The sequence below is a fragment of the Carcharhinus amblyrhynchos genome, chromosome 8 (genome assembly GCF_965287045.1).
Source record: "Carcharhinus amblyrhynchos chromosome 8, sCarAmb.v2.hapA, whole genome shotgun sequence".
Taxonomy (NCBI): domain Eukaryota; kingdom Metazoa; phylum Chordata; class Chondrichthyes; order Carcharhiniformes; family Carcharhinidae; genus Carcharhinus; species Carcharhinus amblyrhynchos.
In genome coordinates this window covers 110092403-110116768 of record NC_137331.1, presented here as the reverse complement: position 1 = coordinate 110116768, position 24366 = coordinate 110092403, and the positions used below count along the sequence as shown (strand labels likewise).

Genomic DNA, 24366 nt, shown 5'->3' with positions numbered 1-24366 from the left:
CTTCCCAGGGCTGAAATGGTTGCTACGAGAGGACACAGGATTAAGGTGCTGGGGAGTAGGTACAGAGGAGATATCATGGGTAAGTTTTTCACTCAGAGGGTGGTGGGTGAGTGGAATTGGCTGCCGTCGATAGTGGTGGAGGCAAATTCAATAGGGTCTTTTCAGAGTATATGGGACTTAATAGGATTAAGGGTTATAGGTAAGCCTAGTAGGTGGGGATATGATCAGCGCAACTTCTGGGCCAAAGGCCCTGTTTGTGCTGTAGTTTTTCTATGTTCAAGGACAGTAACTTTGTCCAGCTTGATTAACGAGCTAAAAGTGGACTTGTTGCAGTGTTAATCCATCAAAGGCAAGTGAACCCAATATGAAACTCAGCCCTGTTCTAGAGCATCTTACCCAGGCCCCCCCCCCCCCCCCCCCCCCCGCACCCTCTGCCCTATTCTCATAACTCCAAGCATTTACCCCCTAACCCAAGGGATATTAAAGTGAAATTTAACATGGCCAATCCACCTAACCTGCACATCTTTGGACTGCGGGAGGAAACCGGAGCACCTGGAGGAGACCCACGCAGACACGAGGAGAATGTGCAAACTCCACGCAGATAGTCACCCAAGGCCGGGAATCGATCCCGGGTCCCTGGGGCAGCGGTGCTAACCACTGTGTCACCGTGCTGCCTTCAGCATCCTCAAAATCTGTTGATATATATTCTGGGATGCAGAATTTCCACTTTGGACACGATTGGCAACATGACACAAATTGCTCTCAAAACCGCACCAGTTTTGAGAAATGTTTTATTTCCCTGAGCTTCCACTCAGCTCATTTGCATAGTGCCAAAAAAAGCTTCAAAAACTATTGCTCTATATATTTAAGGGCAGTAACTTTGTCCAGTTTGATTAATGAGCTAAAAGTGGATTCATTGCAGTGTTAATCCATCAAAGGCAAGTAAACCCAGTACGAAACTCAGCCCTGAATGTATTCATAGATTCCCTACAGTACAGAAGGAGGCCTTTTTGCCCCTCGGGTTGGCACTGACAACACACCCATCCAAGCCCTTTCCCCGAAACTCCATGCATTTACCCTGGCTAATCCCCCTGACACTAAGGGTCAATTTAACATGGCCAATCCACCTAACCCACACATCTCTGGACTGTGGGATGAAACAACAGCACCCAGAGGAAACCCACGCAGACATGGGGAGAACTTGCAAACTCCACGCAGACAATGACTCATGCCAGGAATCGAACCCAGGTCCCTGATATGAGGCAGCAGTGCTAATCACTGTACCACTGTACCGCATGACTCATTGAAAAATATAAAATTCTGACAGATGTGGACAGACTGGATTCATGCCTGGTTGAGGGGTCTAGAACGTGGATCTTGGTACACTGGATTGGCTATTTAGGCTTAAGATGAGGAGAAATTTCTTCACTAGAGGTTGGTGAACTTGGTGGGGTTCCCACGCAGAATGGACCGAAAATAAAAGAATGACTTAAAACATCAGGAAGCAGGATCTAAAAACTCACAACTTTCTGAGTAAAAAATTTCACCCAATCTCCATTCTGAATGGGCAACCCTTTATTTAAAGCAGTGACCCCCCCCCTCCCCCCACCAGCTCCCCACCCCCTCTCGGGTCTAGATCCTCTCCACCTGTCAACATCCCTCAGGATCTTCTATATTTTGGTTAAGTTACCTCTTACTATTCTAGTCTCCAGCGGATACAAGCCTAGCCTTCCTCAAGTCAATCTGTCTATTCCAGTGGGGAAATCCATGATGGTCCCTCAGCGAGGCGGCTTCTTGCAAGCTGTGCCCAGCACACTTTCTAATTCTATCTTTTACTCTCGTTCTAAGCTTCCAAATCTCCATTCTAACTCTTTTAAACTATTTAACAATACTTTAGTTCAACCTCTTAATACTGTAACACTACATTCTGCACTCCCTCCTTTCCTTCTCCAAGTAGTGTAAGCTTTGCCTGGATAGTGCACAAGAAACAATACTTTTCACTGTATGCTAATACATGTGACAATAATAAATCAAATCAAACCAAATCAAAAAGTATTTCCCATTTCGACCCCAATTCCCAATTCTTTTTACATTCATAGGATGTGGATGTCACTGGCTAGACTGGGAGCAGAGTGCTGCCTCTCAGCAACACAGGCCTGGGTTCAATTGTCAGTTTGGATCACTGTCTGTGCAGAGTATGCATATTCTCCCCGTGCCAGCGTGGTTTCAAAGAACAAAGAACAACACAGCACGGGAAACAAGCCCTTCGGCCCAACAAGCCCGCGCTGCCATTTTAACATTATGAGTGCCCTCCTCTACCTATGACCTTTGTCTACACCTATTGGGGAAGATTGAGGGAAGGCTAATTTAGGGACAATTTGTTACACCAGTCAGCCTAAGAGCAAGTTTTTGGGGTTTCCTCTGGGTTCTCCAGTTTCCTCCCACAGTCCGAAAGGACGTGCTGGTTTGGTGCTTTGACCATGTTAAATTCCCCCTCAGTGTACCCAAACAAGTCCCGAAGTGTGTGGACAAGGAGATTTTCATAGCAGCTGCATTGCATTGTTAATGTAAGCCTACTTGTGACAATAACAAATGATAATTTATTGTCCACCCTAACTGCCTTGGAGAAGGTGACAGTGAGCTGTCTTCTTGAACCACAGTAGTCCCTGTTGTGTAGGTACATCCACAGTGCTGCCAGGTTAGGGTGGAAATTCCAAGATTTTGACAGTGAAAGAACGGTGTCAGGGTGTGGCATTTGGACTCATAAGCTTCCAACTCAGAATCGAGGCTGCTATCACTGAGCCATCCTGATATATTATTTTTCCTAAATATTTGAACATTAGTAGTTTTTAAAAACGATATTGGGAACTTTGTAACAATCATACATTCATGTTTTGGATAATTTTGTCCATTGAACACAGGCTGCACCTAACTGTCCCAAAATGGAATAAATTCCTGGGAAGGTTGCATTGTGCAATATTAACAGGAGAAATTCTAGTTCCATTTTAACCTGTTTACAGGTATTGATTCTGTGGCAATAGTAATTTTCTGGGACTGCAGTTACTCAGGGTAGCATGGTGGCACAGTGGTTAGCAATGCTACTTCACACTGCTGCTTTACAGCGCCAGGGACCCGGGTTTAATTCTTGGCTTGGGTGACAGTCTCTGTGGAGCCTACATATTCTCTCTGCGTCTGTATGGGTTTCTGTCCAAAGGTGTGCTGGTTAGGTGCATTGGCCATGCTAAATTCCTTCTCGGTGTACCTGAACAGGCACCAGAGTGTGGTGACTAGGGATTTTTACAGCAACTTCATTGCAATGTTAATGTAAGCCTACTTGTGGCACTAACAAATAAATGAATTCTGCTAATATCACAGAGAGCATCTTTACCTCATAGAATATCTATAATTAAAAAATAATTTCATGGGAGAGTGAGGCAGGTAATTCTGAGTATAAGTTTAAGCTCATTTATTAGTGTCACACAAGTAAACTTACATTAACACTGTGACATCAGGAGAAAGATACAGAAGTCTGAGGTCATGTACCAACCAACTCAAGAACAGCTTCTTCCCTGCTGCGGTCAGACTTTTGAATGGACCTACCTTGCATTAAGTTGATCTTTCTCTACACCCTAACTATGACTGTAACACTACATTCTGCACGCTCTCCTTTCCTTCTCTATGAACAGTATGCATTGTCTGTATAGCACGCAAGAAACAATACTTTTCACTGTACACTAATACATGTGGCAATAATAAATCAAATCAAATACTTTCAGAGAATAACTGAAAGCATATTATAAAGTAACAACACAGGCAGCGAGTTAAGTTGGTTGTCTTCGTTTAATAAACTTGAATATGTTTTCTGCCATTTATATGTTGCGAAGCGTCAATGTGAGGGAGGTGGGGGGAAGAGTGCGAAATTGAAACTTTAATCTCTATTGTCCAAACTTTAAAAGTCTCTTTACACACTGAGTAGAATATACCATAGACACAGATGAGATAGGGGGAGAGGTGGGAGAGAATAGAGATCAAACTCGTTGACAAAACTCAGTGCCCTGCTAGACTAGAAGAGAATGCGGAATGTGCGAAACATTGTTTGATATTACAAACGAGACACATTGTAATTATTGCAAAGGGAAGCGAATGTAAAAAAAAATTGGATCAGAAGCCAGTAGCGTTCCCTTCGACTCGAGTGGTGAGGGCCAAAAGATGCAACTTTTGAAGGAGGGGGAGGCAGGAAGACTGCAGAAAGTTTGGAGAGGATCAGTGGAGGAGGAAGGGGGGCAGCTTTGTTGGGGCAGAGAGGATCAGCCTGCAGCCCTGGGCATTGTGAGGGAGAGTGAGCTCCAGGCAAACTGAGAGAATGGGAGCAGCAGCGCTACCGAGATTGCTGCTGTCGCTGCCTCTCCTGTGTGTTGGTGCAGAGACGGAGCAGAGAGGTAAGACTAACACACATAGACACACAACTGGACACAATATCCCAGCAAAGGGACCATAAGGTGAGAGAAAAATAACGATTGGGAGAGATAGGTAAGGGAAGGGAAATCGGCCACCACACACAAAAAAAAGTTGACTTACAATGCATCAGGTACAAATAAGTGTATATGTGTGTCGGGCGGAGGGGGTGTAATTCAGAGAGTGTCCAAATGGACAGGAAAAAGCAGTGAAGTCCGAGAAAATAGCTCATCTGTCCCCATATAACAATGCTGGTTACATATTCGACAGACTGGGTTAGTGTGTTCCAGTTACTCTGATTTCAGCATTCTCAAGCATTCGCAGCCTTTTCCCTGCCCCTGGAATTGTCTGTCCGGAAAGGTAGGCTTTGCTGAGGGTTGTAAAAGTTGCTCGCAGCTCTGTGTAGAAGGAATCTTTCTGTTCCCCCCCACCGCCTCCCGCGTCCACTTTTATCTCGGGCAGCAGCAGGGGTATGCTTTGGAAGCATGTTGAGCTGTGCTAATCCACATTATGTCTATCAATGGCACTGAATATTTGAAGACACACAAACCAGTTGATCACACGCCTCTTGTGTTGCTGGACCAGCACGAATGCTTTTTTTTAGAGTGTCACAAGTAGGCTTACATTAACACTGCAGTGAGATTACTGCAGAAATATCACTTCTGTTTGCCTAATTTTGTTTCATCCACGTTACATGGTATAAATCTCACATTAAAGTCCTAATATTTCAGGGGGGAAAATTTTCAGTTGCTGACACGACCAAAAGGATGTGGGGGCTTTGGAGAGGGCACAGAAAAGATTTACCAGGATGTTGCCTGGTATGGAGGGCATTAGCTACAAGGAGAGGTTGGAGAAACTTGGTTTGTTCTCACTGGAACAACGGAGGCTGAGGGGAGACCTGATAGAAGTCGATAAGGTTATGAGAGGCATGGACAGAATGGATAGTCAGAAGCTTTTTCCCCAGGGTGGAAGAGTCAATTACTAGGGGGCACAGGTTTAAAGTGCGAGAGGCAAGGTTTAAAGGAAATGTAAGAGGCAGATTTTTTTAGTAAGAAGTCTCACATCACCAGGTTAAAGTTCAACCAATTTATTTGATAGTAAACTCACAAGCTTTTGGGGTTTGCCCCTTCATCATTTTTTTATACAGAGAGTGGTGGGTGCCTGGAACTCGTTGCCAGGGGAGGTAGTGTAGGCAGATACAATAGTGAGTTTTAATGGGGTGTTGACAAATATGTGAATAGGATGAGAATGGAGGGATATGGTCCCTGGATGGACCATATTGGATGGGTAGGGGGTTTTAGTTCAGACGGACAGCATGGCCAGTGCAGGCTTGGAGGGCCGAAGGGCCTGTTTCTGTGCTGTGATTTTCTTTGTTTTCTTTGTTCATGCCAGCGGGATTCTCTGGCCCTGCTGTAGTGATCGGAGATCCAGCTGAGCGCTGATTTCTCCAAGATCACTTGCAGCAACAGCGGGGCATGAACAGCCGGTAAGATTGTACCTGTTATCTGCCATCTAGAAAATGAACCAGTTGAATTTTTCTTTTAAGTTTCCTTCAGATATCATACAAACAAAGAGCTGGAGTAGGCCATTATGCCCCTCGAGACTGTCCTGCCATTTAATAAAATCAATTTGATTTGATTTATTATTGTCACATGTATAGGGATACAGTGAAAAGGATTGTTCTTGAATGCTATACAGACAAAGCATACCATTTGTAGAGTGCAGGCAGCATGGTTAGCACTGCTGCCTCACAGAGCCAGGGACTTGGGTTCAGTTCTGGCCTCGGTGACTGTGTGAGGATTGCACCTTATCCCCGTGTCCGCGTGGGTTTCCTTCAGGTGTTTGTTTTCCTCCCATACTCTAAAGATGTGCGGGTTAGGTGGATTGGCCATACTAAATTGCCCCTTAGTGTCAGGGGGATATGCAGGGTAAAATACTTGGGGGTTAAGGGACAGGGCCTGGGTGGGTTGTGGTTGGTGCAGACACAATGGGCCAAATGGCCTCCTACTGTGATCTAGGGATTCTATGATACATGGGGGAAAAGGAAAGGAGAGGATGCAGAATGTAGTGTTGCAGTCACAGATAAGGTGAAGAGAAAGATCAACTTAATATAAGGTAAGTCTATTCAAAAGTCAGATGGCAGCAGGGAAGAAACTGTTCTTGAGTCGGTTGGTACGTGACCTCAGAGTTTTGTATCTTTTTCCCAATGGAAGAAGGTGGAAGAGAGAATGTCTGGGATGCGGGGGGGGGGGGGGGGGGGGGGGTGTGTGGTGAGGGGGGGGGGGGGATGGAGGGGGGTGGAGGGGGGGTTGGGGGGGGTGGAGGGGGGGAGGTGGTCCTTGATTATGCTGGTTGCTTTTCATGGCTGATCTAATAGTAAACTCAAATCTGCAAAAAATCGCATCACCCCCTCCCACCATAACCTTTCACCCCTTGCTTAGCAAAAATCTGCCGTAAAAACGTTCAAAGACTCTGCTTCCACTGCCTTTTGAGCCTTTCCAAAGGCTCATGACCTCTGGGAGAAAAACCTTCACCTCACCTCCATTTTAAATGAGTGACCCCCTTATTTTTAAACAGTGACCCCCACTTCTAGCTTCTCCCCACAAGAGGAAACGTCCTCTCCCCATTCCTCCTCTCAAGACCCCCTTAGGACCCTATATGTTTCAATCAATAATGCGACATTGTTGAATTTCTCAAACTAAAAGGCCTTTCTTCCTGTGTTTTTCTTTTGCTTATCCTTGTTTTGACGTCTCACTGATGGAAGTCAGAGTGGTCAGTCTGATTCTGCTGGAGTCGGGACTCAGTCTGCGCAGCCAAAAGTGAGTCCATTCAAACAAGCTCAGCTTACCAGATTCCTGACACTCCTTCAGTCAATCCCTAAACTGTCCTCGGATGTTGTATTGTCGAGAAAGAATGAGGAAAAATCCGTACATGGATATAAAATTCAATTTTTTTTTGATCCAAGATAACAGCAGAGATCCAGAATCTCTTATCTCCTCTTACCATTCTTTCCCTCTCCCAATAATTTGATTTGATTTATTATTGTCACATGTACTAACAGACTGTGAAAAGTATTGTTTCTTGCGCACTATACAGACAAAGCATACCGTTGATAGAGAAGGAAAGGAGAGAGTGCAGAATGTAGTGTTACAGACATAGCTAGAGAAAGATCAACTTAATATAAGGTAGGTCCATTCAAAGGTCTGATGGCAGCAGGGAAGAAGCTGTTCTTGAGTTGGTTGATACATGACCTCAGACTTTTGTGTTATTTTCCTGACAAAAGAAGGCGGAAGAGAGAATGTCCGAGGTGCGTGGGGTCCTTAATTATGCTGGCTGCTTTGCTGAGGCAGCGGCAAGTGTAGACAGAGTCAAGGATGGAAGGCTGGCTTGCGTGATGGATTGGGCTACGTTCACGACCTTTTGTAGTTCGTTGCTGCCTTGGGCAGTGCAGGAGCTGTGATACAACCAGAAAGAATGCTTTCTGTGGTGCATCTGTAAAAGTTGGTAAGAGTCGTAGCGGACATGCCAAATTTCCTTAGTCTTCTGATAAAGTAAAGGTATTGGTGGACTTTCTTAACTATAGTGTCGGCAAGGGGGTACTCCCTCCCCCTATAAATAAATGCCCCACATTGTGTGTGTGTGTGTGTGTGTGTGTGTGTGTGTGTGTGTGTGTGTGTGTGTGTGTGTGTGTGTGTGTGTGTGTGTGTGTGTGTGTGTGTGTGTGTGTGTGATTTTAGCACAATCAAAAGTTGTTCACTTTTGTATTTACAGTTCTGTAACTCATGCTGACTTCAAAGCAGGCTGCATTACCAAAGCAAAAATCTTTTCCAGGTACCTAACTGAATAATCTTTACAAGCCTGTATACACATTTAACAAGTGACTGCCAATCCTAATCAGTCCGTGTTCTAACATCTTCCCAAAGGCACTTTGTTCTCTCAGTCTGGTCGGTAGATAGCCCATTGCGTTCAGTTCCCAAATGACTGCTTTGCCAATTTGTTAGATTGCTACAAGTTTACAGACATGCCTCCCCCCCTCCGCCCCCCAGCTTTCAAAGCTTCTCAATGGATGTCAAACATGTGGCTCAATTTTCTAAAAGCAAAACACTGCGAATGCTGGAGAATGCAGCACGGGACATGGTGGTTAGCACAGCTGCCTCACAGCACCAGAGACCTGGGTTCGATTCCCAGTTTGGGTCACTGTCTGTGTGGAGTTTGCACGTTCTCCTCATGTCTGCGTGGGTTTCCTCCAGGTGCTCCAGTTTCCTTCCACACTCCAAGGATGTGTGTTTATGTTGATTGGCCATAATAAATTGCCCCTTAGTGTCAGAGGGATTAAGAGGGTAAATACGTGGGGTTACGGGAATGGGGCCTGGGTGGGGTTGTTGTCAGTGCAGGCTTGATGGGCCAAATGGCCTTCTGCTGCACTGTAGGGGCTCTATGGGCTGGAATTTTCAGGCCACTCACACCCTGTTGCGCTGTGAGCAAGAAAGGACAATTGGGCGCTCAGCCAAATCTCCGCTCATGGCAGTGGGAGCAATGAATCCCGCTGGCGTGAACAGCCATAAAATTCCGTTCCGGAAATAAAAACGGAAAGTGCTGGAAAGACTCAGCAGGTCTGGCAGCATCATGGGTTGTGAAACTGGTTGGACTTTAACCTGGTGTTGTGAGACTTTTCACAGCACCTGTGGAGACAGAGACAGAGTTAATATTTCAAGTCTAATATGACTAATTCAGAGTTCCAGTTATGGCCACAGACGTTCACTCTGACGAAGGGTCATTTCGACTCTGAACATTGGCTCTATTCTCTCCCCACTGATGTTGCCTGAATCTTTTCAGCCCTTTCTGTTTTGACTCAGTTTTAGAAATGTGAGCTTTTTATCAGACGCAGAAGTACTAAGGAGAATTTTGCACCCACAGATAAAAAGGACGAGCTATTGTATCCTTGTTTGTGCTTTTTAGACAGCAATTTGGATGCAGCAATGAACAGATGTTGGATCTTGAGTAGTTGGTTCCAATCTCACTCAGGCTATTTTGTGATTTTATTGAATTTACCATTGTCACGTGTATTAGCGTACAAGGAAAAGTATTGTTTCTTGCACACTATAAAAGACAAAGCATACCTTTTTTGTAGAGCACACAGGGGAGAAGGAAAGGGGTGTAGAATGCAATGTGACAGTCACAGCTATGATATGGAGAAGGACCAGCTTAATAAACAGTAGGTGTATTTAAAAGTCTGATCACAGCAGGGAAAAAGCTGTTCTTGAGTCGGTTGGTACATGATCTCAGACTTTTGTATCTTTTTCCCGATGGAAGAAGGTGGAAGAGAGAACGTCCAGAGTGCGTGGGGTTCTTGATTATGCTGGTTGCTTTTCCACGAGGCAGCGGGAAGTGTAGATGGAGTTAAGGGATGGTTTGAGTGATGCTTCATTCAAAACCCTTTGTAATTTCTTACGGCATTGGTCAGAGCAGGAGCCATACCAAGCTGCGATACATCCAGAAAGGTGAGTCAGTGTGGGCTCAATGGGCCAAATGGCCTCCTTCTGTTCTGTAGGAACTCTGGCCAGAATCTTACCCGCTACAGGGATTGGAGTGGGCGAGTGGCGGACCACGGGAAGGTCCATTGCCCCGGGGTTGAATTTTACAGTTTTGGAATGATTGAGGCTGTAAAATCCCACCCTCTATGATTCTAACCTTTCTCACATTCCTGAGATACCTACCCTCGAGATATTCAGCTTCAACTCTACCTCGTTCTGGCGCAGGTTTGAAAAGAAGTGCTGCAATCCTTTGTTATTCCTGACCCATGTGGAGTGGGGTCATTAAAATGCAACAAAACGATTCGAATTGCAGTGAACCATATGGAGATGTTGCGTGGGTTTTAACAGCTGTTTGCATTTATAGAGCACTCCTCATGCCTCGGATCACTTTCGAGTTATAGGTGAACATTCCTGGAGGGTAAGAATCGGCAGAATATTGTTAGGGGCAGGATTGAAAGACTTATTCCAGGGAAAAGTGTCCCATCGGCTTTCAAAGGCAGGGAGGAAGTCATGGCAAATTTGGGGGAAGGTTCCAGAGAGCACAGGCATGTTGGATGAAGATTTTGGAGTTGTCTGGTTGGGGAGTGTCAGAAATGAAGCTTGCAAACAGACACAAGATTGAAGGAGTTCACCGAGGTAGGATGAGTGAGGCCACAGTTCGTTGAAGTTAAGCACAGGGATCTTGGGATCGATTTATAACAAGGGAGTCAAATGAGGGATGAGAATGAGTGATCTGATTTGATTTATTATTGTCACGTATTGGGATACAATGAAAAGTATTGTTTCTTTTGCGCTATATCAACAAAGCATACTGTTCATAGAATACATAGGAGAGAAGGAAAGGAGAGGGTGCAGAATGTAGTTTTGCAGTCATAGCTAGTGTGTAGAGAAAGATCAGCTTAATATATGGTAGGTCCCTTCAAAAGTCTAATGGCAATAGGGAAGAAGCTGTTCTTGAATCAGTTGGTACGTGAGCTCAAACTTCTGTATGTTTTTCCCGAAGCAAAAAGGTGGAAGAGAGTGGTTGGAATTTTACCATCTCCCACACCCCAGAATCGGGGTGCGTGAGGCTCGTAGAATGTCACCCTTCATTGTCCTTAGGCGGGCGAGGTGGTAAAATTCTGGCAGGAATGTCTGGGATGCATGGGGCCCTTGATTATGCTGGCTGCTTTCCCCAGGTAGTGGAAAGTGTAGACGGTGTCACTGGACAGGGGGGCTGGTTTGCGTGATGGATTGGGCTTTGTTTACGAACCTTTGTAGGTTTTTGCAGTCTTGGGTAGAGCAGGAGCCATACCAAGCTGTGATACAATCCCAGAAAGGATGTGGTGAATCTGTATAAGTTGTTGAGAGTCGTAGAGAAGTGCTGGTCTTCGAGTGGGTAAACTCATGGGCATTCAGAATGTATTGCGATTTCTGAGCGATGTAAGTGAGTTGGTTGACCAGGTGGCCATTTTTTCTTTGATCAGGCAGCCATTAAAGAAATCAAATCATAAGGTGAAATAGACACTAGAACAGATGAAAGACAGAGGTGGACGCAGGTGGTATTCCAAATGTGGAAGAAAGACGTTTGGGTTGAAAGAACGCGTGTGATATGAGCTCAGTTTGGGATTAAGCGTGAAGCTGACTGAATTTAGCCTGAAGTGATAGTGAAAGAGGTTAATGGAGTTAAAGACAGAGGCACAAACTTTGCTGGTGTGAAGTGAAAAAGTGAAGCTAGGTATAAAGCTGGAAAAAAGAAAGTCTTGCATTTATATAAGGTTTTTAATAATGACTGGATGTCTCAAAGCATTTCACAGCAAATGAAGTGCTTTGAAGTATAATCAAAGTGTACTTTGAAGTGGGATGTAGGAAATGCAGCAGCCACTTTATACACAGCAACCTTCCCCCCCAAACAGCAATGTGATCATGTTCAGGTAGTCGCTTTTTGTGATGTTAATTGAGAGATAAATATTCGCCAGGATGTCAGGGCTAATTCCCCTGATCCTCTTTGAAATCGTACCAGAGGATCTCTTACATCGACCTAAAACGGACTTTGAAACATCTCCTGTGAAAGGCGGACAAAGTTGGAGGAAGTTTTGATTCAACCAAGACTTAATGTTAGGCAGGCAATTGCAAGCCTGCATCAACAACCATGATGGATTCAAGCTCAGAGGCAGAAAGATCAAGCTGGGTACCATCAGCGTATACCTGGAATTAGATTCCGTGTTTCAGGATAATGTCCACCAAAGTCTCTGCTTTCTTAGGATGCTAAGGAAATTTAGCATGTCCACTATGACTCTCACCAACTTTTGCTGACACACCATAGAAAGCATCTTTTCTGATTGTATCACAGCTTGGTATGGCTCCAGCTCTGACCTAGACCGCAAGAAACTACAAAGAGTTGTGAACAAAGCCTTGTCCATCGCACAAACTAGCCTGCCACCCATTGACTCCATCTCCGCTTGCCGCTGCCTCAGAAAAGCAGCCAGCATAATCAAGGACCCCATACACATTGGATGTACTCTCTTCCACCTTCTTCCATCGGGAAAAAGATACAAAAGTCTTGAGGTCACATAACAACCGACTCAAGAACAGCTTCTTCCCTGCTGCCATCAGACTTTAGTATGGACCTGCCTTGCACTAATTTGATCTTTCACTTTGCACTAACTTTATCCTTGCCTTCCCCAACTATCTTCCTTACAGTCCTCACTTCCTTCAATTTCACCATCCATCTGGAAGACCGCTCACAATGTCTTTTATGTAACAAGCGCCCTCCAAACCTTAGAAATCCTGATTTATCAATCGAGCTCTTAAAGCACTTTACCATCTGCCCCCTGTATTCTTATCTCACTGACAACCCACATCCATTTCACTTTGACTTTGTGAAGTGCACTCCTGGCTCACAACACAGACCCATCAAATCATCTTTAGTCCTGTACTTGTAACTGAAATTATAACTCCTATTTTCTGCTCTGTGGTAATCCGACTGATGTCTTTTGAGAGTGAAAAGGCTGGACGATCGGCTGCAGCTTTGAACTGTTAACCTTTTGCTTTCTGGCTGCCATTTCCTGCTTGAAGAGTCTGCGGTTTTTCTTTGCTATTGAGCATCACAGGATTGATTTTTCATCAGTCCAGCATATCAATGAATGGCTTTATCCTTGGGTGTTAAGTTCAAAATAGCCTCATATTTGAAGAATGTGGCAACTGGAGAATAAGATGCTTTTAAACTCACCATAGTGGTTACCCTTCTGACAAAATGATTGAGCCTGGGCGCTGGAACAAGGCAATGGTTTTGCCTTTGCTTTCAGTAGAGAAGCAAGGGATTTTGGACTAAAAATTAAAGTGGATAATTTGGGCCTAGTGTTTCCACTTGTTTGTGTAGATTTCTTTCAGCACAGTTCACCAAAGATTGGCACAGTTGTATGTGGGAAGAGTGTGTGTGTGGGGGTGGGGAATGTATGTGTGTGTGCGGGGGAGTGTGTGTGTGTGTGTACGTGCAGGGGAGTATGTGCATGTGGAGGGGTGTGTGCATGTGGGGGAGAGTGTGTGCGGTGGAGTGCATATGTGTGTGGGGAGTGTATATGTGTGTAAATGCGGGGATTATGTGTCTGTGTGTGGTGATTGTGTATGCGCATGCGTATGCAGGGGAGTGGAAGTGTGTGTGTGTGTGTTCTGTGTACGCATGTGTGTGCAGTATATGTGTGTGGGGGAGAGTGTGTGCCTGCGGTGTGTATATGGGAGATTGTGTGCATGTGGGGGGAGTATGTGGGGAATGTGTGCAGGAAATGTATGTGCATGTGGGTGGGGAATGTGTGCGGGAAATGTGTGTGCATATGGGTGGGGAATGTGTGTGGGAAATGTGTGTGCATGTGGGGGGAGTATGTGGGGAATGTGTGCGGGAAATGTGTGTGCATGTGGGGGGAGTTTGTGGGGAATGTGTGCGGGAAATGTGTGTGCATGTGGGGGGAGTATGTGGGGAATGTGTGCGGGAAATGTGTGTGCATGTGGGGGGAGTATGTGGGGAATGTGTGCAGGAAATGTGTGTGCATGTGGGGGGAGTATGTGGGGAATGTGTGCAGGAAATGTGTGTGCATGTGGGGGGAGTATGTGGGGAATGTGTGTGGGAAATGTGTGTGCATGTGGGGGGAGTATGTGGGGAATGTGTGCAGGAAATGTGTGTGTGGGGAGTGTGTGCGGGCAAGAGTGTGAGAGTGAGTGTGTGTGAGTAAGTCTGAATGGGCGCATGTACATATTTGCATTGCATAATCTGTTGAGTGTTGTAGGAAAAACTTGTGTAAATTTTTACATTCTGAATGTTCCTAATGAGTGTTGTAGGGGCATAAATATCTCTTGGTGTCTGTGGTTCAGTGATTATACATTGGGCTTTTAGCCAGTTGGCACCCCCTTCCCGCACAATGCTGAAATTTATTGACACTCCCATCTCCTGTAGTGTGCCCTGGTGACTAATTTGCCTAATCCAAACTAACAGGTTAATTGTAACATCTACCCTCCTCACAGTGAAGCAAATTAATCTGAAACAGGGTTTCAGGTGGGGCTGGAGCGGTGCCTGTACAGACTCAGAAACACTTCCTAACATTCCTCTAGCTGTACAGCTACAATCCTATGTATTACACTCGATTGCTGTTGTGCCCTGTGCTGCTGGCTTTAGGAATCTATCCATTCTGCAACAACAACTTGTAGATCTAATCAATAAACAACAGTAGAAGTAATGTAATTTAACTTGTGTTGTGTTTTTGACCCTTTCCCAAATTTTCCCCATTACATTCTGCATTAATGACACCAGTCATTGGTCAGCCCAGCTTCTCGATCAACCCAGGCCATTTTTTCCTTTGATAACCCAAGGTCTACAGGCCATTCCAGTTTGGTGTCTGTTTCTGGCCCACATGACAAAATATTTATGTTGATTGTAAAGGCAACGGATCAAGCATTGAATCATTTGTCCCTCCTTCTCTTCTGATCCAACCCCACAGCTTCCTCTGCTTTGGCAGGATTTTCCATTCGTCCGTGTTTGGGTGAAGACCCATAATTGGGAAGTTGGGAGGTCGGTGTTTCTTGTGTGATGATAGTTTAAAGTTTATTTGCTAGTCACAAGTAGGCTGACATTAACCCCTGCAATTAAGTTACTGTGGAAATTCCCTAGTCACCACGTTCTGGTGCCTAAAAGAAAAGATTTTTTTGTGCATCACTGAGTAAATAAATCAGCGTTGCATGCAATATTAAAATGATTTCTTATATTGCATTAATGGAATGAAGGTACACTGAGGAAGAATTTAGCATGGTCAGTGCACCTAACCAGAACGCCTTTCCAACTTTGGGAGGAAGCCAGAGCATGCAGAGGAAACCCACAGACATAGGGAGAACATGCAGACTCTGCATAGACAGTGACTCAGGCCGGGAATCAGACCCAGATCCCTGGCGCTGTGAGGCAGCAGTGCTAACCACTGTGGCACTGTGCTGTCCCTACGTGTGCCATTGATGTATTTTATGATTAAAGGGAATGTTTTTAAAAGTCATCTTATTCTGCAGGCAGCCTGGATATGTGGAAAACATTTAGCCCATGGGTTGTGAAAACAAGTTTATAACTCATTTTACCTAGGAATGTGTTAACTTTGCAGAGCTAATGGACTTTTGTTTACTTAGGTTCTCCTGGGATTTCAGATTAGAGTGATTGACTTGGTCAGATGACATTGTGGTTTATGAACAACCCTGGATCTTTTGAAAAGAGAAACAGGCTTTTGGAGTTTGACTATTCTGGCTAAAGTTAGGAGAACATAAGAACATAAGAAATAGGAGCAGGAGTAGGCCATTCAGCCCTTCGAGCCTGCCCCGCCATTCAATAAGATCATGGCTGATCTGTTGCTGCTCAGTTCCACTTTCCCGCCCTCTCCCCATAACCCTTAATCCCCTCTCCTATCAAAAACCCATCAACCCGCGTCTTAAAAATATTTAGCGAGGCAGCCTCCACCACTTCAACGGGCAGAGAATTCCAGAGATTCACCACCCTTTGAGTGAAGAAGTTCCTCCTCAACTCCATTCTAAACCGCCCCCCTTTTATCTTGAGGCTGTGCCCCCTAGTCCTATTGTCTTTTTTGAGCGGGAAGAGTCTTTCCACCTCTATCCTATCCATCCCATTCATCATCTTATACGTCTCAATGAGATCTCCTCTCATTCTTCTAAACTCTAACGAGTACAAGCCCAGTTTATTCAGCCTCTCCTCATAGCTCAACCCCCTCAACTCCGGTATCAGCCTAGTAAACCTCCTCTGCACTCCCTCCAAGGCCACTCTCTCTCTCTCTCTCTCTCTCTCTGTGATTGTTAAATATATTTACAGTGGGCATTGAGTTTTAAGAAGAAAGCTGCTTATTTGGAACTGCAATAGTGATAAGTTAGATATTAGTGTTGTTTCTTTCATGTTTAAAGATCATTCAAATGTTAAGATTTAAATTGCTCCCCTTTATTAGAATTATGCTTAAACTATGTTATGAATTATGCTTTTTAAAATATCCCTAGTTGGTCAGTAGAATTAATCCCAGGGCGAAGCATCCTTTCCTCACATTAATGCCAAGATAGAAAAATTGTTGAGATCTAGTCTGGCATCATAATATGCTTTGGGGTTTGGGTCCAGAACCCTAACACCTATTCCAGACCCGTACTTGGCCTTTGACATGGTTAAGACATGCAGAACTCCTCCATCTTGGAAAGACACGATGCATCAAAGATTATTAAATGAGAAATGGCCAACGTTATCACCCACCTCCTTCATTCCACGATGGTTTGTAACCTGACCCATTGTCCAGTTAATCTTCTGAGGAAATGTTAGTCAAAAGTGGGGCAGCTAATGAAGATTTGTTTGTTGGATTGGATAGTTGAGAATTTCTCCTCAATTAAAGGAATTCTTTATAACCCAACAACTCAATAATGTTTGTTCAGTAACCCACAACAGTGCAATCTTTTCTGAGGGAATCATTTGAATTTTGATGCCAGGGGAATGCTGGGATGGTGAGTAGGAGACTTAGCCAATGTCCAGACTGTCTTGATTCAAGTGCAAATCTATTAGGATATTTACGCTTTGCGTGTGAAAGGATTTACCTTTATACTGCAACTCGCTGAAGAGTTTAAGCAGAAGTTCTTTTGGACACAACAGACAAAATTATGCAAATGTAAAATTTTTCTCAGAATTGATGTCAAGCAGCTTAATTCAGAATAAGAACGTACCCTATTCAGCACAATAACAGGCAGACTGAAACAATGATCTATAGTATAGGGGACTGGGGTTCAAATCCGGCCATGGCAGATGGTAGAATTTAAATTCAATAAAAGAAATCTGGAATTAAGAATCTACTGATGATCATGAAACCATTGTCGATTGTCGGGTAAACCCATTTGGTTCACTATTGTCCTTCAGGGAAGGAAATCTGCCGTCCTTACCTGGTCTGGCCTATATGTGACTCCAGAGCCACAGCGTGTGGTTGTCTCTTTACTGTCCTCCAAGGGCAACTAGGGATGGACAATAAATGCTGGCCAGCCAGTGAGGCCCATGTCTCACAATTGAACAACATGAATTTAAATAGCACCTTAATAGCGTTAAACCTCTCAACGCGCTTCATTGGAGTTTAATCGGACTAAAGCATTTACTCTAAGTCGGAGAAGGTGACGTTAGGACAACTTGGTCAACAAGCTCAGTAATATAGAGCAACTTCAGGGTTAATTAAGGGTGCATGTTACAAAGCTTCGCGTTCATTTTAACTTTGGCCAATATCAAATCAATTGCCCATAATGCATCCCTGTTTGATTTCCACTGCCTTCAGTGGAAAGCGAAACAGGTTGAAGTGTGTAATCCCAGCCTGCCCAATATTGCCCATTTTATCGAATTGGTCAATGTCAAAATTATCCCCAGTGCTCCTGAATCCTCCATAGATTTGGCAGTGCGGGTGTAATACTGGTATCTGCAACTAAACCTCGAGAGCTGGGATTTATGAGGGCAGGATGCAGAGTCTCAATCGAGGTGGCAGCAGTCAAATTTCAAGCCTGTCAGTTCTTTAAACAGTGTCATGATAAATGAGGGTAGTGGAGGATTGGGGGCAGGGTGAAGAGATATGAACAGAGATATATGGCACAGTGGAACAGGGGTTAGCACTGCTGCCTCACAGCACCAGGAAATCGCGTTCAATTCCAGCCTTGGGTCAGTGTCTGTGTGGAGTTTGCATGTTCATCCCCAACAGCAGATGAAGTCCCAATGGACAGCACAGTGGCTAGTGCTGCTGCCTCACAGCACCAGGACCCAGGTTCGATTCCTGGCTTAGGTTATTATCTGTGTGGAGCCTATATGTTCTCCCATGTCTGCATGCGTTCGTTTGTGTGCTCTGGTTTCCTCTCACAGTCTGAAAGTCATGCTGGTTAGGTCCATAGGCCACGCTAAGTTCTCCCTCAGTGTACCAAAACGGGTGCTGGAGTGTGGCGACTAGGGGATTTTCACAGTAACTTCATTGCAGTGTTAATGTAAGCCTACTTGTGACCAAAACAATATAAATAAAGATGTACATGAAAGCTAAAGTTGGGGCTTCTCGAAAAACAAGATTTTAAAGTTTTTTTAAAGGTTAAAGGTTTTTTTTAATTTGTTTATTATTAGTGTCACGAGTAGGCTGACATTAACACTGCAATGAAGTTACTGTGAAAATCCCCTGGTCGCCACACTCTGACGCCTGTTCGGGTACACTGAGGGAGAATTTAGCATGGCCAATGCACCTAACCAGCATGTCTTTTGGACTGTGGGAGGAAGCCAGAGCACATGGAGCAAACCCATGCAGACACGGGAAGAATGTGTAGACTCCGCACAGACAGTGATCCAAGCGGGGAATTGAACCTGGGTCCTGGTGCTGCAAGGCAACAGCACTAACCACGGTGCTGCCATTGTAACCTCATCTGCTGTTGAGTTGTCGAGAAAGTGCAAAGTTCCCGCAGGATGCATGTGGCTTATTTTGTAAGTTGAGGTTATCAAAGCTCGAGTGAGGGCATTGTTGTACCCTATCAGACTTTTCAGGAACGGCGCTGATTAAATAAATGATGGAGTAGAGTATGAGATAAAAAGCCTCGGTTGGTAGGAGGGCTTTATGATTGTGATAATACACAGCCAGCCGCTTTGTCCTGGAGTAAGTGTGATTCCACATACCTCAGTCTGCTTTTGGAATTCCTAGGCAGCATTGCACACAAATTCCATCTGTGTAAACTGATGTTCATATTTCTCATCTTTTCTCAAAAACATAATAACCTAGATATTTCCACATGCCCCTTGAGTAACTGTCGGGCTGATGGAAAGAAGGTAAGTCCTCTGTGACATTTTCCTTAAATTCCCAGCATAGACAAGGGATAGTTTTGCTATTCCATGTTATTGGCAAGTTGGCACAGTGGTTAGCACTGCTGCCTCACAGCGTCAGGGATCCGGGTTCAATTCCAGCTTCAGGTCACTGTCTGGAGTTTGCACATTCATAGAATCCCTACAGTACAGAAGGAGACCATTCAGCCCATCAACTCCGTACTGACCACTGTTCCCCTAACCCCACACATTTACCCTGCTAATCCCTCTGACGCCAGGGTCAATTTAGCATGGCCAATCAATCTAACCCACACATCTTCAGAGTGTGGGAGGAAACTGGAGCACCCGGAGGAAACCCAAGCAGACACAGGGAGAATGTGCAAACTCCACACACACCACTCTGAAAGCTCGTGCTACCAAATAAACCTGTTGGACTTTAACCTGGTGTTGTGAGACTTCTTACTGTGCTTACCCCAGTCCAATGCCGGCATCTCCACATCATGCACACAGACAGTCATCCGAGGCCAGAATTGAACCCGGATCTCTGGAGCTGTGAGGCAGCTGTGCTAACCACAGTGCCACCGTGTCTGCCCTATTCTCCCCTTGTCTGTGTGGGTTTTCTCTGGGTGTTCTGGTTTCCTCCCACACTCCAAAGATGTGCAGGTTAGGTAGATTTGCCATGCTAAATTGCCCCTTAGTGTTTCAAAAAGTTTAAGTTTGATGCATTAGTCATGCTAAATGCATGGAGTTGTGGGGTTAGGGCAGGGGAGAGGGACTATGTAAGATGCAGAGACCAAATGGCCTCTTTTGCACTGTAGGGAGTTTATGATTCCGTGATTATTGATATGGAGCCTCGCCACTTGAAAGCTGCCAGCAGGAAACTGGGTCACCAAACACCATCAGTGTTTGACCCTGAATAATTGTCAGAAAATCAAGGCCTCTGCTTTTTAATTTAGTCAGGGATTCTGGCCTTCCTGGCATCCCTAATTGTCCTCGAGAAGGGTTCTGGTGAGTCACCTCCTTGAATCACTGCAGTCCGTGTGGAGTAGAGACACCCACAGTGCTGTTAGGGCGGGTGTTCCAGGCTTTTGTCCCACTGCCAGTGAAGGAATAGCGACAGAATTCCAAGTCAGGATGTTGGGAAGCTTGAATGGCGGTGGTGATGCCCTGTAGCTGCTGCAGTTGTTGTTCTAGATGGTAGAGTTGTGGGTTTGGAAGGTGCTATCAAAGGATTAAGAGCAAAGAGCAAAGAAAATTACAGCACAGGAATAGACCCTTTGGCCCTCCAAGCCTGCGCCAACCATATTGCTCGACTGAACTAAAACCCTCTATCCTTCTAGGACCTTACCCTTCGGTTCCCATCCTATTCATGTATTTGTCAAGGCGCCCTTAAAAGTCACTACCATATCTGCTTCCACTACCTCCCTCGGCATTGAGTTCCAGGCACCCACCACCCTCTGTGTAAAAAAAACTTGCCTCGTACATCTCCTTTAAACCTCGCTCCGCGCACCCGATTCTTGGTAAGATGCTGTTGAGAATGGTACGGGTGGTCCACACCTTTCCAATATTTGCTCGTGGTGGGCAGAATTGGAAACACTTTTTTGAAAACTCTCAGGTTACAAATATTGCACTGTTCATACTTGACAGTATCAGTAACAAGGACCAACTCATTTTCAATCCCAATTTATTTATTTGGTTCAGAATTGTAAATGCCCCAAAAGCCTTCTGGGGGACGATTCTCCGGCCTCCCAGCCGTGTGCTTCCTGCTGGCAGGAGGTGTTTGCTAGCGGCGGGACTCTCTGGTCGCATTGCTGTCGATGGGAATTCCCAGCATACCACGCTGGGGGGAAATCCTAGGCTGGGAGGGCTGAAGGGTCTGATTCTGTGCTGCACTTCTCTTTGTCCTTTGAACTAGTTCCGCACTGCTCAGGAATCCACTCAATTTTAAACGTTCAGCATCAGGAGGAACCGACAAAGAAATATAAAAGATGTTGACACACAAACGCTTCAGTCACCTGAACAAAGTATGAAGAGAAGTCCAGAAACTAAGGGGCCACAGTTTGAGGATAAGAGATAAAGCTTTTAGAACTGAGGTGAGGAGGAATTTCTTCACCCAGAGGGTGGTGAATGTGTGGAATCCATCACCACAGAAAGTAGTTGAGGCCAAAATGTTGTATGATTTCAAGAAAAAATTAGATATGGCTCTTGGGGCTAAGGGGATCAAAGGAAATTGGGGGGGGGAAGGTGGGATCTGGATATTGAATTCAATGATCAGCCATAATCAAAATAATGTGATTTATTATTGAGATTTATTATGTATTGGGATACAGTGAGAAGTATTGTTTCTATACAGACAAAGCATACTGTTCATAGAGAAGGAAAGGAGTGCAGAATGTCATTAAATCTGCAAGAGATTGTAATAGAGCATTGTGAGAGAGTTTATAAGTGTTAGAATAAAATTTTAGAAGCATAGAATGAGAGTAAAAGGTAGAATTAGAGGGTATGCTTGGCACAGCTTGCAAGAAGTTGCCTCACTCTGGCAAATGGCAGACCAAGTTCAATGGGCCAAATGGCCGACTCCTGCTTCTAGTTTCAATGTCTTTTTATTCATTCGTGGGACATGGACATTGCTGGCTGGCCAGCATTTATTGCCCATTCTTAGTGGCCTTTGAGAAGGTTTTGCTGAGCTGCTTTCTTGAATCGTTGCACTCCACGTGCTGTGGATTGACCCACAATAGGGCGGGGGGGGGGGGGGGGGGGGGGGGGGTTGGGATTCCAGGATTTTGATCCAGCGACTGCAAAGAAACAGTGATATATTTCCACTTGAGGGGAATTTGCAGGTGGTGTTGTTCTCATGTATCTGCTGCCCTCGTCCTTCTAAATGGAAGTGGTCATGGGTTTGGAAGGTGCACTCGGAGGACCTTTGGTGAAATGTAAAGCTGAGGGATCCTGTGCCAGCGTGTAACAGTACCTTCAGGAGAATGGTCAGAAAATTGCAAGTGAACAAACAGGCCATTCGGCCCTTCAAGTTTGCTCCGCCATTCATTTTGGTCATGGATGATCATCAAATTCAATATTCTGATTTCCCCCCTTTCTCCCGTATCCCTTTTAGCCCCAAGAGCTATATCTAATTTCTTCTTGAAATCAGACAATGTTTTGGCCTCAACTACATTCTGTCGTAGTGAATTCCACACATTCACCATCCTCTGGATGTCTGAGCAGACTCGGTGGGCCGAGAGGCCTAATACTGCTCCTACATCTTATGGTCTTATGCTTCAAGTTCTCGATCTGTTTCTTCTGACCGCTTTGGAAGTATAGATCTGGCTTCCACTTGCTTTATTTACACAAATGAGACTGCTGGAAAGAAAAGATAAGAGTCCTGATCGCTAGGGATTTTTGTGACTGGAATTAATCTTGTGTTCACGTGTTTACTGTCTGCCACTTCGAAATTACGATCATAATTCCTTTCCTGCGCCTGCAAGTTCCGGGAAAATATGGGTCTGCAGAGAAATACAAAGCCTTCAAAATTACCACAGTTCTGAAACTGTTTCCCTCTTGTAGAGTTTCAACTGCAGATTTTAATCATCATTTCCTCAACTGACGCGTGCAGTAGACTTTGAATCCATACTGAGGATTCATTTTGCCACTTTTGTTGTCTTATTGTCTTAATGAACTTAATGAACCAATTTGCCAATTCAAAATCATGTTCTAGAGATTGAGCTAAATTTAATTTTTTGATATGACGTGAAAGCGTGCCCAAATGATGGTCACTCATGTTATCAAGAGGATTTTCACAGCCCCTGAGGAGGGACACTGCATAATGCCTTTATTTGACTATTCACAGATGACTGTAACAAAGTAGTTGAGGTAAAGTCTGTTGTGATTCTGTCCTGATGGTGTTGTGTGACTGTCTGACAATGAAAGTCATGATGTGGAGATGTTGTGAGACTTCTTACTGTGACAATGAAAGCCAGAGTAAATATATTATAAATGGATTCCAGTGACGAATATATCTGCAGTTCAATGTTTCTGAGCCATGGGAGGGTATAATGCATTTCTTTATGGTGTAATTAGTAATTAAGTGGACCACCTACAGCAGACACCTCAAAGCATTGGAGCTGTATTACCAGTGCTGCCTACAAAACAACCCCCAAAGCTGAAAGCAGCATCCTCTCCCAAGCCAATTCCCAAGCCAACTTGCCCAGCATTGGATATGGTGGCGCAGTGATAATGCTCTGGGTATCCCGAGTTCAAACCCCACCGTGGCAGCTGGTGGAATTTGAATTCAACAAAAAATACCGGGAATCGAGTGCAGGGTGTCGAAATTTGCTGATGACACCAAGATTGGGGGAAAGGCATATTGTGCGGAGGGTGTGGAGAGTCTGCAGAAGGATCTAGATAGGCTGGGCGAATGGGCCAGGAAATGGCAAATGGAATTTAATGTTGGCAAGTGTGAGGTGGTCCACTTTGGTAGGAAGAATGGTAGGAAGGACTATTACTTACGTGGCGAAAAACTGCAGCAGGCGACGGTGCAGAGGGACCTCGGGGTCCTTGTGCATGAGTCGCAAAAACCCAGCTTGCAGGTGCAGCAGGTGGTCAGGAAGGCGAATGGGATGCTGGCCTTCATAGCGAGGGGGATTGAATATAAAAGTAGGGAGGTCTTGCTGCAGCTGTATAGGGCATTGGTGAGGCCGCAGCTGGAGTACTGTGTGCAGTTTTGGGCACCGCACCTGCGCAAGGATATTTTGGCCCTGGAGGGAGTGCAGAGGAGGTTTACTAGGCTGATACCGGAGTTGAGGGGATTGAGCTATGAGGAGAGGCTGAATAAACTAGGCTTGTACTCGTTAGAGTTTAGAAGAATGAGGGGAGATCTCATTGAGACGTATAAGATGATGAATGGGATGGATAGGATAGAGGTGGAGAGACTCTTCCCGCTCAAAAAAGACAGTAGGACTAGGGGGCACAGCCTCAAGATAAAGGGGAGGCGGTTTAGAACGGAGTTGAGGAGGAACTTCTTCACTCAAAGGGTGGTGAATCTCTGGAATTCTCTGCCCGTTGAAGTGG

General features: G+C 44.9%; 1 protein-coding gene across 1 annotated transcript in view; it reads left to right on the top strand.

Annotated features, from left to right (window-relative positions):
• Window positions 1-4270: 4270 nt before the first annotated feature.
• The window catches only part of lama1 (laminin, alpha 1), a 314737-nt gene continuing 294641 nt past the window's right edge, over window positions 4271-24366 (top strand). Inside the window, exon 1 of the mRNA XM_080194636.1 lies at window positions 4271-4439. Coding sequence (XP_080050762.1) covers window positions 4364-4439 — 76 coding nt within the window. The 5' untranslated portion in view covers window positions 4271-4363. The remainder of the gene's footprint in view (window positions 4440-24366) is intronic.